The sequence below is a fragment of the Nicotiana sylvestris genome, chromosome 10 (assembly GCF_000393655.2).
Source record: "Nicotiana sylvestris chromosome 10, ASM39365v2, whole genome shotgun sequence".
Classification (NCBI taxonomy): Eukaryota; Viridiplantae; Streptophyta; class Magnoliopsida; order Solanales; family Solanaceae; genus Nicotiana; species Nicotiana sylvestris.
Window position 1 is genome coordinate 88924063 of NC_091066.1, and position 13645 is coordinate 88937707.

Below are 13645 nucleotides of genomic sequence, written 5' to 3' on the forward strand. Positions count from 1 at the left end.
CCAAGCGCAATATCAAGCCATCTCGTGGCATAATCAATAGGCCTTCGGCCTCATATCAAGCCATCTTGTGGCGTACAACTTAGGCCCTTGGCCTCATAATCATAATCAGTACAACACTGTTGCAGCGTGCAGCTCGATCCCATAATAATCCTCACAATACAGGCCCTCGACCCTACTCAGTCAGAAATCTCTAAAAGCCACTCGGGCACAGTAAAATATGATGCTCAACCCAAAATATCATTTAATGTATTAAAATAGAGTAAACATGGCTGAGTTATAAAATCAACATAATATAGTATGACTGAGTACAGATATAAAATCAAACAGTGAGGAAATAGTAGTAAAAATCCACTAAGGGTCCAAATAGTTGGCATTCAGCCCAAAATAGGATGATAGCAAAAAAAATTCAATCAAATACGCAATAAAACAGTTATCTGGGATGGACTATGTCACAATCCTCAACGGTGCACGATCCCACACTTGTCATCTAGCGTGTGTGTCACCTCAATATAGCACTACGATGTGAAATCCGGGGTTTCACACCTTCAGCACAACATTTACAATCATTACTCATCGCAATCTGGTCCAAACTCTAGCTCATGATGCCTTTGCCTCTCGAATCGGCCTCAACTCGCGTCGAATCTATCCAAAATCAGAAACACAACGTCAAAATATGCTAAGGGAATGAAGCCCATGCGAAAATAATCAAATTACAACATAAATCCCGAAATTAACCAAAACCCAACCCCTAGGCCCACGTCTCGGAATCTGATAAAATTTACATCAATACACTTCTTATCCTCCCACGAGTTCATACATATCAAAAGTACTAAAATCTAACCACAAATGGCCCCTCAAATACCCAAGTCAAGGTCTCCAATACCAAGCCCTAGTTTTCCAAATTTTAACCCTCAATTTCCATAAATTACAAGCTTAATCCGTGAAATATCACCATAGAAATGAGTTTTTTGGTTCAACAATCTTATCTCAACCAAGCTCCCTTGAATTCCCTCTTCCAAATCTCCCAAAAAGCTCCAAAACCGACTTAAAATGGTGAAGAAAAAACTGAAAATCGCAAAGTCCATAATTTAGATGTTTTGCCTAGCTAAACCGCTTCTGCGGTCAAAACCTCGCACCTGCGGACCCGCACTTGCGGTCCCAGGCACGCTTCTGCGCAAATCACTTAAACGCCCAAATTCTGAATCTACAATAATAAACCTGCACCTGCGCTATCGCAGGTGATCTCACCTAGCCGCTTCTGTGGCTCCAGCTCTCCTTGGCCCCTTCCGCTTCTGCGACTTATTTTCCACATCTGCGGGGGTCGCACCTGAGGGGTCGCACCTGCGGCCTCCCAACCGCAGATGTAGTTATGACAGCAGTCCTAAAACTTCAGCTACCATTTCCAAATTTCCTATCTTTCCATCAACCACCCGAAATCACCTCGAGGCCCCCGGGACATCAACCAAAAGCACAACCAAGTCATATACCACCATTCAAACTTGTACCAATCTTCAAAACACCTCAAACCACATCGAGTCGACCAAAACATATCGGATTCAAGCCTAAGGTTCCCAAAATCTATTGAATTCTGATTTTGATCAAAAAGTCTATCAAACCACGTCTGAATGACCTGAAATTTTGCACACACATCCCAAATGACACAACGGACCTTCTCCAACTGCCGGAATTCCATTCTGACCCCTATATCAAAATCCCACCTATCAACCTGAAAATGCCAAAATTCCAATTTTGCCAATTCATGCCTAAACCTACTACGGACTTCCAAAACACATTCCAATCACACTCCTAAGTCCTAAATCATCTCCCCACGCTATCTGAACCATCAAAATTCACATCCGAGCCCTTTTTCACACAAGTCAACATCCGGTTGACTTTTCCAACTCAAGCTTACTCAAAAGAGACTAAGTGTCTCAAACCTCACCAAAACCTTTCCGGACTCGAGCCAACCAACCCGATAACACATAATACCGTTGAACACAACAATAAGAAGTAGAAATGGGGGAAACAAAGCGGTAAATCATGAAACAACCGGTCGGGTCCTTACATTATTGTTGCATAAATCATGCTCAACATCATATTCCACTCGTGCGTAATCAATCCTATAGAAATGCTTGATGAGTGTTTGCGCGCATCCTATATATCACACTTTTAATTAGAAAGGATTATTTGCGGTAAAACTAGTCGATCAGTGGTGCAGTCAATGGTTCCGTGTCTTTCCCCCTCAAGTTGTCCACTTGAGGGTACCAGTCTAGACCTCTATAGAAACCTTACTCTGATTAATTGTACATGCATCATGGTCAAACCTAGCTGGGTTAATATGTTGTCCACATAATAACCCTTTATGACAAGCTCGTCCAAAATTCCATCAGGTTTTCTATAATCCCAACGGATGCAACCACAATTTTGTGCATTAATTTTGGAGAAATAAGTGCCAATACGCAAATCGTTGTTGTATAAATAGTCAAATCTAGAGAGGGAAAGGGCCAAACCATATTAGTTTTGCAGAAAATGAGGCACGAAGTCCCCAGGTTTGGCATGGTCTGTAACATACCACCATTGTTGATAGATTGGTGGAAGGATCTTCCATCAAGTGATAAAAATCATGTGAAAAGGGTCTTGGGAAGTTTGCCTTCTCTATTGGAGCTCCAACCGAACAACATGTTGATCAAAGCTGCCACAATGTTTTGGGACAAAAAAAGATTCGTGTTTCGCTTTGGAAACATAGAAATGACCCCTTCTTGGAAGAAATAGGGGGATTCGCTGGGCTACCTTGGGATAGTCCTGGTTTATTGGGTCCGGAAAATTGCACTACTAGGGGGTTTCTAAAGATGATGGGTCTGAAAAAGAATGAGGATTTGGAGTGCCTGAAGAAATCTTACATACCTTTCGACTTCCCTATGAACGATACGGTCACAACAGATCTTATCATATTTTTGATGACGAATTCTCCATGACTTCCTTGGGTTGGATTCACCGCAGGGTTTTTGTGTTCATCGTCTGCTTTTTGGGTATGATTGTGTTCCCGATCCAAGGTTGTTCCTATGATCATAACAGACATATACCGGGCCTTAGAACGCTGTCAGAAGGGGTACAAATACTTCGAAGGTTGTAATCTACTGCTATAAGTTTGGTTGTTAGAGCATCTCCAAAGAGGTCAATACCGTCAATAGCTTCCGTGAAGGCCATGGAATGATCATATAGCTTTCCATTGTCCTAAGAGAATGACCTATATCCTAGACAGGTTTGCTCAACCCAAGAATGCTACATGATGGGCACAGTTTTTCAGCAATCTGACCGAGGATCAGGTTCAATGGATGTTTGAATGGTTCCCTACTAATGAGTTCATCATAAGATCTAGGGATGTCCCACACTTGGTACTGATCGGGTTAAGGGACATACAGCCTTATGCTCCCGTCAGGGTTATGAGACAGGCAGGCAGGAAGTTGGTTATACCACGAGTAGCTAAAATGAGTCACTATAGGGCAGATTTTCAGGATGACGATGTCCCATACAAATGTAAAGCTCCACATATGTGGCATTTGAAAATTATTATGGAAAAGGATACCCTCGAGCTAGATCGATATCATGCCGGTCATGTGTACTTTTACCCATCATGGTTAAAAGATGACACAACAGGAATATTCGAGCCAAGGGTTAGTCAAGGAAATAGAGTCATAGATGAAGTTGCTGAAGCACACGTGAAATATAACAAACTGCACAAAAGAGTTCACGAGTCCGAGGTTGAGCACCTGGAGCGACACAAGACCGATATGGAACTAATTAATGAATGGAGGGAGATAGCTGTTAGATCAAGCGAAATGTTGGAATACCTAGAGTACAGTCTGATGGAATTGGAGGGAAAAATGAGGAAGAGAGTCACTGATTGCCAGAACACCGAAGGAAGTGAATAAAGACATTTAGCAAGGGAATACTTACTGCTAAACCTACACGAACTGGGAAATTTGATTGACGAAGCCAAAAATATCCAGCCTGGAGAAGGTCCTTCTAGGACCAAGTAGATTAGGTTTATTTACTTTTTCAAATGTAATAAGGCCAAGTGACATCAGCGACTTATCTTATTTAGTGTCGTTTTAGATTCATCTATTCTTACATTAATGAAATGAGGCAATTATTGGCACTAAAATTCTCCAAATCAACGTGTCGCTAGGCCTACCTCAAGCACAACGAATCTCCCAAATTAGGATGTGGATTTACATTCCTGCAATATGTATTTAAATACTGCAAACATTTTTAGAATCCTTACTAACTTATTTACCTTTTATTTTTCTTTATTTTTATTATTCCCATCCCCTAAGGTTGGTTCGCGCATACTGCCATCGTCAACATATCACACCAGATCTAGAGGCCCTCCACCTCCTCCTCCTCCGAGTAATCCGAAAATCAGAAGAAAAGCTAAGATGGATGATTTGAGTGGTATCCGAAAAGAAAATGCTGAGAATATTGAAACATCAGACGGTCGAAGTACTCCAGCCTAGAATGATTTGGTCCTATGATTGGAACAAAAAATATTGGAGTTACAAGGAGAACTTGAGTAGGTCCGCAACTTGGCAAGCCTCTCCCTCACCCTAAACATCCCAGACGTTAACCAACAAAATGCCTAGAACCCAACACCTCCTCAAAACACGCCAAACCAACATCTGCAAAATCCTTCCGCACCGCATCAATACGCCACATCGCCCCAAAATCCCAATCCTCTACTGGTACCAACTCCTCTATAACACCATCATCAACCAACCCATTACCCACAAACCATTACCTATCACACTCCTCAGAATACACCACAACCTATTCCTGATCCTCAAAACTCAACCAACGACCACCACTACACCCAAATCCCTAGCACCCACCAAAACAACCCCATATACGTGGAGACCCTATCTCACTCCACTCAACCAATCTCCTATACACCAGAATCTGTTGAGAAGGACCTGCTCATCAAGAACATGGCCGAGGAGCTCAAGAAGTTGACAAGTCGAGTTTAGGGTGTTGAAGGAGATAAAGGGATAGAGGGTCTGAACTATGAGGATTTGTGCATACAACCAGATGTGGAACTGCCGGAGGGTTACAAACCTCCCAAGTTCAAAATGTTTGAAGGAACGGGTGATCCCAAGGTTCATCTGAGAACTTATTGTGACAAGCTCATGGGGGGTCGGAAAAGATGAAAGGATTTGAATGAAGCTCTTCATTAGAAGTCTTACCGGAGATGCCCTGTCCTTGTACATAAGCTAGAATCCTAAGAAGTGGGCCAATTGGGTGAGCATAGCATCAGATTTTATGGATTGGTTCAGGTTTAATACGGAGAATGCACCAAATGTCTTCTATATCCAGAACCTAAAGAAGAATCCAACTGAGACTTTCCGCGAGTATGCTACTCGGTAGAGGTCAGAAGCATCCAAGGTCAGACCAGCATTAGATGAGGAACAGATGAACAAGTTCTTTGTTAGGGCACAGGACCCACAGTATTATGAAAGGCTAATGGTTATTAAGAATCATAAGTTCTCCAATATCATCAAACTCGGAGAAAGGATTGAAGGGGGTATTAAAAGCGGGATGGCGACAAATTTTGAGGCACTGCAGGCCACGAAAAAAGCATTACAATCAGGTGGCATATCGAAGAAGAAAGAGGTGGTACAGTAATGATTGCCCAACGACCCAAAACTCCCTTTGTATACCAGACACATTCACCCACATACCAACCCTCACCTCCTAGATATTCCCAAACTGCCACTGCTTAGCATACATATAATTCCCAACTATCCTACTTTCAGTCACCTTTAACTCGTCCAAATTACCAGAAACCCCGACCTAATTTTGATTGCAAACTACCCAGACAGTACACCACCATTACTGAACCCATCGATCAGTTGTACGAAAGGTTGAAGGTTGCTGGTTATGTCACCCCTATTCCCGTTGTGCCAATGGAGAAATCATCTCAATAGGTCAACCCAAATACAACCTATGCATATCATTTTGGTATGAAAGGGCACACTATTGACGAGTGCCGGACATTGAAAGATAAGATCCAAACATTGATTGATGATAAGGTGATACAGGAGAAGGAAGTTGCACCCAACATCTGTAACAATCCTCTTCCAGATCATAGGGGCAAAACGATCAATGTGATAGAAACTAACAAGGAGTGGGATCTCGAGGGAACAATTGGACTTATCAAAGAGGGTGACAATCCTAAGAAGCCCGCAGTCATGCTCAATCCTATTGTGGTACAGGTATAGCCGCCAGTTGAGGTTGAGATAATCGCATCGGTTCCATTTGAGGTAGAAGTAACATCACCTGCAACCACACCTATTCTATTTGAGGTAGAAGTGGCCACACTTGTCATAGTGACAGTAGCAACCACACCTCCTTTCAAGACTAACGCTATACCCTAGGATTACATTGTCGAAGCTAGGCGAAAAGGAAAAGCAAAGATGGAAGAATCTAGTGCCGCACAAGGGATGACCAGAACTGGAAGGATCTATACACCCGAAAATTTGGGAAGATCAAGCAATGAGGCTGCTACCAAACAACCTGTCATTGAAATTGGACTAGATGATCTTTAGAGAAAGGTACAACTGAGAGAATACTCTGTCGTCGATCATTTAATCAAGACTCCTGCCCAGATATCCATCCTGCCGCTATTGCAAAATTCTAAAGCAAATAGAAGTGCTCTGATGAAGGTATTGAATGAAGCTTATGTGACCAAAAATATCACAAATGGAGAGATGGCAAACATGGTGGGGCAAGTATTAGAGAGTCACAAGATCACCTTCCATGAGGATGAACTACCACCTAAAGGATTAAGTCACAATAAGGCATTGCATATCACAGTACAGTTTAAGGACAAATTCATCGCCAGGGTCTTAATAGATGGGGGTTCAAACCTTAACATTTGTCTGTTGACTACTCTAAAAAGGTTGGACAAAGATTTCCATGAGATACAGGCAGGAAGTATGAACGTGAAAGCATTTGATGGGTCTCAAAAGGCCACGATTGGGGAGATTAACCTTTATCTGCAGATGGGACCAACGTGGTTCGATGTTGAGTTCCAAGTACTATACATATCAGCTATATACAATCTTCCATTGGGACAACCTTGGATACATGCCGCTGGGGCTGTGGCTTCCACGTTACACCTGGACGTGAAGTTGGAATGGAACCATTAGGTGGTAATCATTCACGGGGATGGAAGTAACCCTATTTACACCAGTCAAACTATCCTGGTTATCGAGAATAGAAGAAGGTTGGGTGGAGAAACTTATCACCACATTGAACATGTCAACGCAATTGAGAAGGGAAAGTGGTGGATTAACAAAATAGAAAGCATACTGGCATGGTCTGTGATGTTTTATACTTCAATACCACACAAGAGGGGGGTGATTTGTGTGGTGACCAATTTTTTGCTCAAACTGATTATGAAAGGACCTAGTTCTTCTATGTGTTCCTTCTACTACTGTTGCGGAATAATAAATATAGAAAGTAAAGAACACAAGTATTTTTACGTGAAAAACACTCAGCTCGAAAGGTGAAAAAAACCACGACCTACTACTCAGTAGGATTTTTTCCAACACTTCACAAAATAACTAAGCCAAAACGACATTTACAAAACTCTTTGTAAACCTAAGGATTACCTCTAATCCCGTTGTAGCAACCAGCCTCTAACTGTTGCAACAACATCAAGTTAACTCTAACTTGAATACTCAAATTACCTATTACAATTGCTTCTAGATAAAGCTGAAAGGTACAATATGAAAACACCTACTACAAATAAACTAGAAATAAGAAAGACGCATAAAACTCTTTATGGAGCTGGTTCTTCAATCTGGTTCATGTAGATTCAGGTTTGCACACTTGAATCACACACGAACTGCTTGCAAAAAGCCTTGCTATTTTGCTCTCAATTCACGTTTAACTTCTGCGTTTTTGTGCAACACTTGTAATGTGAGAACATCCTGCAATTTATAAATATAGTAGATGAAGAAATAACTAGATCTCTGACGCAACTCTTCCTTGGTGGAAGAGTTCTAGTTGATTTCAACTTCTAACTCCTTCCCTATCTTGGATAGTGTTCTCTTTGAGTAAGGAGTCCTTCTCCTTACCAATTATGCAACCTTTTCGATCAGGAGATATTAAATACACCAATTTAAGATTATCTCCTTCACATGAATCTGACATGCTCGAATCTGCCCATTTTTGTGCACCTGAAGGATGGACCTGGAGGGATGGACCTGGTTCATGCCTGAGTTCCTTTTTCAGTCTTCAAAGCTAACCTTTACTTGGGCCAACAAGTTTCCCCTTTTTGATGATGAAAAACTCTGTGCTTTTCATAAGCTTAGGCCCTATTTCAACTCAGCTCAACATCAACACAATGTTAGAGACATTTTTTTCTTTTTATCGATTATCGTCAAGGACCAGGTACATTAGGTTATAAACATCACTGTTCAAAATGTAAACATCACTTGTTTAAAGCACAACCTTTTCCCCCCTTTTGACATCATCAAAAAGTTGCATAAAAAATATGAGATAACCAGATTTAAAGCTTACTCATGGCCACTGAGGCTACTTCAAATGCAATCATGGATTAATCATCATAGATCAAGCTAAGAATTTTAACCATCAAAGAAATATAAACAAATAGTTAGAGCAAAAACAATGAATTTCATTGATGATTGATAAGATTCTACCACAAAGCATAAGAAGAAATAAAAATACTGAAAACATGAGCAAAAGAAACAAAACGTCCCGAACTGGGTCACTGGTTGATCTAACAAAACGTCTCGAACATCAACCACTCTTGTCCCCTTTCCCCTCACAATACTCCTAGAACCTTTGCTCTCCTTTTTTTTTCTTTTTCATTTTTACCACCAACTTCTCCAAATTCTATAGTCTCAACACCTGCTATAGATCTTACAAATATATTCTCCAAATTTGTAGCAACTTTAGAAATTGTCTCAGGAGAAACTTTAGAATCAGAATATACCTGTTTAGTTTCGGAAGAATCACTTTCTTCCCCCTGAGTAGAAGACTTAAAAGAATCTAGGTAGTTTAATACGGTCAGAAGTCTTGAACGTTCCTGGTTCACTTCTAACGGGATAAGTTCAAAAGAACTTTGGTATTTGGTAGGACTCTGCTCATGATCCAAATATAGTTATTTCAAATTATGCAGAGTGTAGAAAATAAACCATGTTATCTTGATGAACCAGGTTCTTCACTGATAATTCTCTTGTGTAAGTCTAAATTTTCTAAAATAAAGAAAATATCATTAGAGATTAATGAGTCATTTTAACACATGGCACAAGAGTATGCTATGGAAAGTATAATACTGGGCAAGATTTAATCTAACTATACACAATTTACAGACTTTCTAACAAATTCTTTTCCATTTTTTTTCATTTTTTTCCGTTTAACCTTGAACTGGTCCTTTTAGGTGATCTTAATCATCCCTAATTCCAACCTGTTCCTCTCAAAGTGATCTTTACTTAAGGCTTTTGTGAAGATGTCAGCAGTTTGCTTGTTAGCAGCATAAAACTCCACCGTGATCAAGCCTTTCTCATAGTTATTCTTCAAAAACCGGTCCCTAACATCAATGTGCTTAGTTCTCTTATTATGAACTGGGTTCTTTGTCATACTAATACCACTAGTGTTATCACAAAAAATAGGGATGCAACCAATATCATTCCATAGTTTAATAATTATTGTTTGATCCACAGCAATTGAGAACAACATGAAGCAGCAGCAACATACTCCGCTTCAGCAGTAGATAAGGCCACTGATTTTTGCTTTTTGGTAGCCTATGACACAAGACATGAACCAAGGAAGTGTTCCATACCTGAGGTGCTCTTCCTATCCACAAGGAAACCTGCGTAGTTAGTGTCAGCATATACCACTAGGTTAAAATTACAACCTTTTAGATACCAAAGGCAAAGGTCAGTAGTGCCTTTTAAGTATCTCAATATTCTCTTGACAGCAGTCAAGTGGGACTTCTTTGGATTTTCCTAAAATCGAGCACAAAGACCTATACTAAAATAATGTCAGGTCTGCTAGCAGTAATATACAAAAGAGAACCAATCATTCCCTTATATACCGTGTTATCTTGATCAACCAGGTTCATCTATATCCAATGTCGTGGAGGTTGCAATAGGAGTGTCAATTTCTTTGGATGTTCCTTCATGGTTTTGTTACTGAGGAATAGGTTCATGGACAGATTCCCTCGAGGTTTAAGGATCAGTTCCTCTCTAGTCAGTTCCCCCTGTCATGTTGCCCTGGGTGGAAAAACATGTTTCTTCCTATGATGCATCTTTAGGTTGGACTGTGGTTTCACCATTTGAACTTCTTATCAACCCAATCTCTTCATTATCTTGCTCCTGCCTCTCATAAAGAATGTTAGTTTTTAAAAAAAGTAACATATACATTTTTTTTCTACACACATAGTTCTTTTACTGTATATCTTATAAGCTTTACTATGTAAAGAATATCCCAAGAATACTCCCTCATCACTTCTGGGATCATACTTACCTAGGGAGTCTTTGCCATTATTGTACACAAAGCACTTGTATCTAAATGCCCTATGATGGGATATATTTAGCTTTCTCCCTTTAAGTGACTCATAGGGAATCTTCTTAACAAGAGGTCTAGTCATGCAACTATTTATGATGCAGCATGCAGTGTTCACAGCTTCTGCCGAGAAGCTGTGAGGCAATTTACTAACAAGTGGCATAGTCCTAGCCATTTCCTCTAATGTCCTATACTTTCTTTAAACTACTCCATTTGGTTGTGGAGTCCTAGGAGCAGAAAAATTATGATCTATTCCATGCTCATCACAAAATTAAGCAAACTTAGCATTTTTAAATTCAGTTCCATGATCAGACCTAATTGATGCAAGTTGATTACCTAGTTGTTTTTGCGTTTTTGTAACAAAAGAAGTAAACATGTCAAATGATTCATCTTTAGATGTTAAAAATAATATCCAAGTAAACCTAGAGTAATCATCAACAAGCACTATAACATTCTCTTATCACCTCTGCTTAGAGTTCTCATTGGTCCACAAAAATCCATATGGACCAGTTCCATCGTTCTGGTGGTACTTACCATTTTCTTGCTTTTGAAAGAGGATCTTACCTGCTTCCCCCTTGCACAAGCCTCGCAAACTTTGTCTTCCTTGAATTTAATGTTAGGCAGTCCTATCACCAAGTCCTTGGAGACTAGTTTGTTGAGTTGACTTAGACTGGCATGTCCAAGTCTTTTGTGCCAAAGGATGGGATCATTATCCAACACACTTAAACAAGTGAGTTCATATTCTGAAAGTGTGGACAGATCTACAATGTAAATATTGTTTACTCTTTTTCCCTGCAAAACAATCTTGTCAGTGGTAAGATTTATCATAAAATATTTGGTAGAGGTGAATGCTACCAAGTTACCTCTATCACACAATTGTGATACACTGATTAGGTTGTATTTTAGGCCATCTATCAAGTAGAAATTCTCAATAGAGTGAGAGTCAGTCTTACCTACCTTTCCAACCCCAATGATCTCACCTTTCTATTTCCAAAGGAGATATTACCTCCTTTGAGGTCTTCAAGTGAAAGGAACTGGTTCTTGCTACTTGTCATATGCTATGAACAGCCACTATCCATGTACCATATTTGGCTTCTCCCCTTCATTTGGACCCGCAAAAGGAAATCAGGGGTTAGTCTTTGGGTCTTTTTCTATAGGCAAAAGGGTAAATCAAATTCTTTTTGGCCCATCCTGGCAGCCTACTTTTCCCTTGAACAAATATTTTATTCTTTTGACTAGCCTTTTCTTTTGCATTACACTCACTTTTATAGTGACCAGTCTTACCACGGTATGTGCAGATTCTGTTCTCAGGAAGTGTGAGGTACTTGCTTTTGAGATCCCACTTAGGTGCAGGGGTCTTGTCGCCAAGTCCTCTCTTATTGCTACTATGGTGTTCATATAGCCATGAAAGTGTATCGCAGGACCTATTCCATTTACAAGTTCTGTCTAGCTCGTGCTTAACCTTGCTTAGATCCTCCTTAAATACTCTTATCTGCTTATCTCTTTTGTACAACTCATTTTTCATTTTTCCTAGGTTTTCTTCTAATGTGAGTTGTGTGTGATCAACTTTCTTTTTACCTTTTCCTAATTTTAGTTTTAGATTTTCAGATCTCAGCTCTAGGACAGTGATGTCAAGTTCATGAACCTGGTTCTTTAACTCAGCATTTTTACTATCACTTTCACTAGCCCTAAGTTCCAGATTTTTGCACTTAGCTTTCAAAATCACACACTCCTTAGACAGTTGTTCCTTTTCATTGTTTAGATCCTCAGATTCATCAATGAAGGAGTAACTTAGATAGCCTTTCTTTAGACAAAAATTTAATCTTGTCTCTGAGATGAATTATACTTACCTCAGATTTCTCATCGGATTCTCCAATTGCTATAAGTGCTTGTTTATTTCTATCTTCATCCTCTGAGTCCTCATTTGAGCTTTCTCCCCAGGCAGCAACAATAGCCTTTGTTGATCCTTTGGTCTTCTTGGGTTGAACATGTTCCTTCTTCATGTTCCTTCGTTTATCTCTTTCCTTCTTCCCTTCAATTTCCCATTGAGGGCAGTTTTTGATATGGTGATCAGTCTTCCCACACTTGTAATACCCCTCATTGGTTTGTTTTTTAGGAACCCTTGGTTTGCTGTAGCTTCCATTTATTGAAGGACCATTTCCTCTCATTAGGTAATTCTTGAAGTCCTTTGTGATCATGGCCATTTCATCCTCCTCTAGATCAGCACCTTCAGTGATTTTGAGTGCCAAGCTCCTTTCCTTCTTGGGTGCATCCATCTTTATGGTTTGCCTTCTAAGTTCATAGGCAGTGAGATTTCCAATTAACTCATCCAACTTAAGAGTGGCAATGTTCTTTGATTCCTGAATAGCAGTGATTTTGCTTTCCCAAAAGACTGGCAAAACCCTTGTCAATATTTTTTTAACCTTGTCTTCTTCAAGGATTATCCTTCCAAGAGACTTAAGTTCATTTGCTAGTGTTGTGAACCTTGTATACGTCTCTTGGATGGTTTCTCCTTCCTTCATGGTGAAATTCTCATATTGAGAGTACAACAGTGTTTCACTTGAGGAGTTCCTTCGTGAGCCACTTGAAAAGTGTCCCAAATTTCTTTAGCAGTAGTTGTCACGACCCCGGTTCACCCTCTGTGAACCATCGTGACGGCACCTAGTCTCTACGACTAGGTAAGCCTAAATTGTGGAAGATAACCAAAACTTGCGGAAGTAAACAATTTAAAAACAGAAATAAGGCAATAACAGTGTTTAAATATGCCACTCGGCATACACCATATATAAATCTCAAAAACAATATCGAAATCCAATACCCGGAAACCCACGAATCACAAGCTAAGGAAAGGAAATACTACATAGCTCTAACACCGAAACTTGTCTCATAAACAGAAAGTACAGAAGGGCTAAATACTAAAAGCAGGAATAGAAAGGGACTTCTCGGTCTGCGGACGCGGCAGATGTACCTCGAAGTCTCTAAGCAGTCGCCTCCCTCAAGAATGGTAGGCCTGAGTAGAAGGACCTGGATCTGCACATGAAAAACATGCGCA

At 40.1% G+C, this 13645-nt stretch overlaps 1 protein-coding gene across 1 annotated transcript; it reads right to left on the reverse strand.

Moving 5' to 3' along the window:
• Positions 1–11725: 11725 nt before the first annotated feature.
• On the reverse strand, positions 11726–13115 carry LOC138879658 (uncharacterized). The gene is made up of 2 exons (XM_070159277.1): positions 12444–13115; positions 11726–12397 (listed from the first exon to the last, which is right to left on the reverse strand). Exons 1-2 carry the CDS (start codon positions 13113–13115, stop codon positions 11726–11728), a joined length of 1344 nt encoding a protein of 447 aa, XP_070015378.1.
• Between the last annotated feature and the right edge of the window lie 530 nt (positions 13116–13645).

Excerpts from the sequence above, each read along its gene's own strand:
- LOC138879658 (XM_070159277.1), bottom strand. The coding sequence starts at position 13,115 with ATGAAGGAAGGAGAAACCATCCAAGAGACGTATACAAGGTTCACAACA. Across the intron at positions 12,398-12,443 it reads AATCCGATGAGAAATCTGAG|AAAGGCTATCTAAGTTACTC; the intron begins GTAAGTATAATT and ends TTTTGTCTAAAG.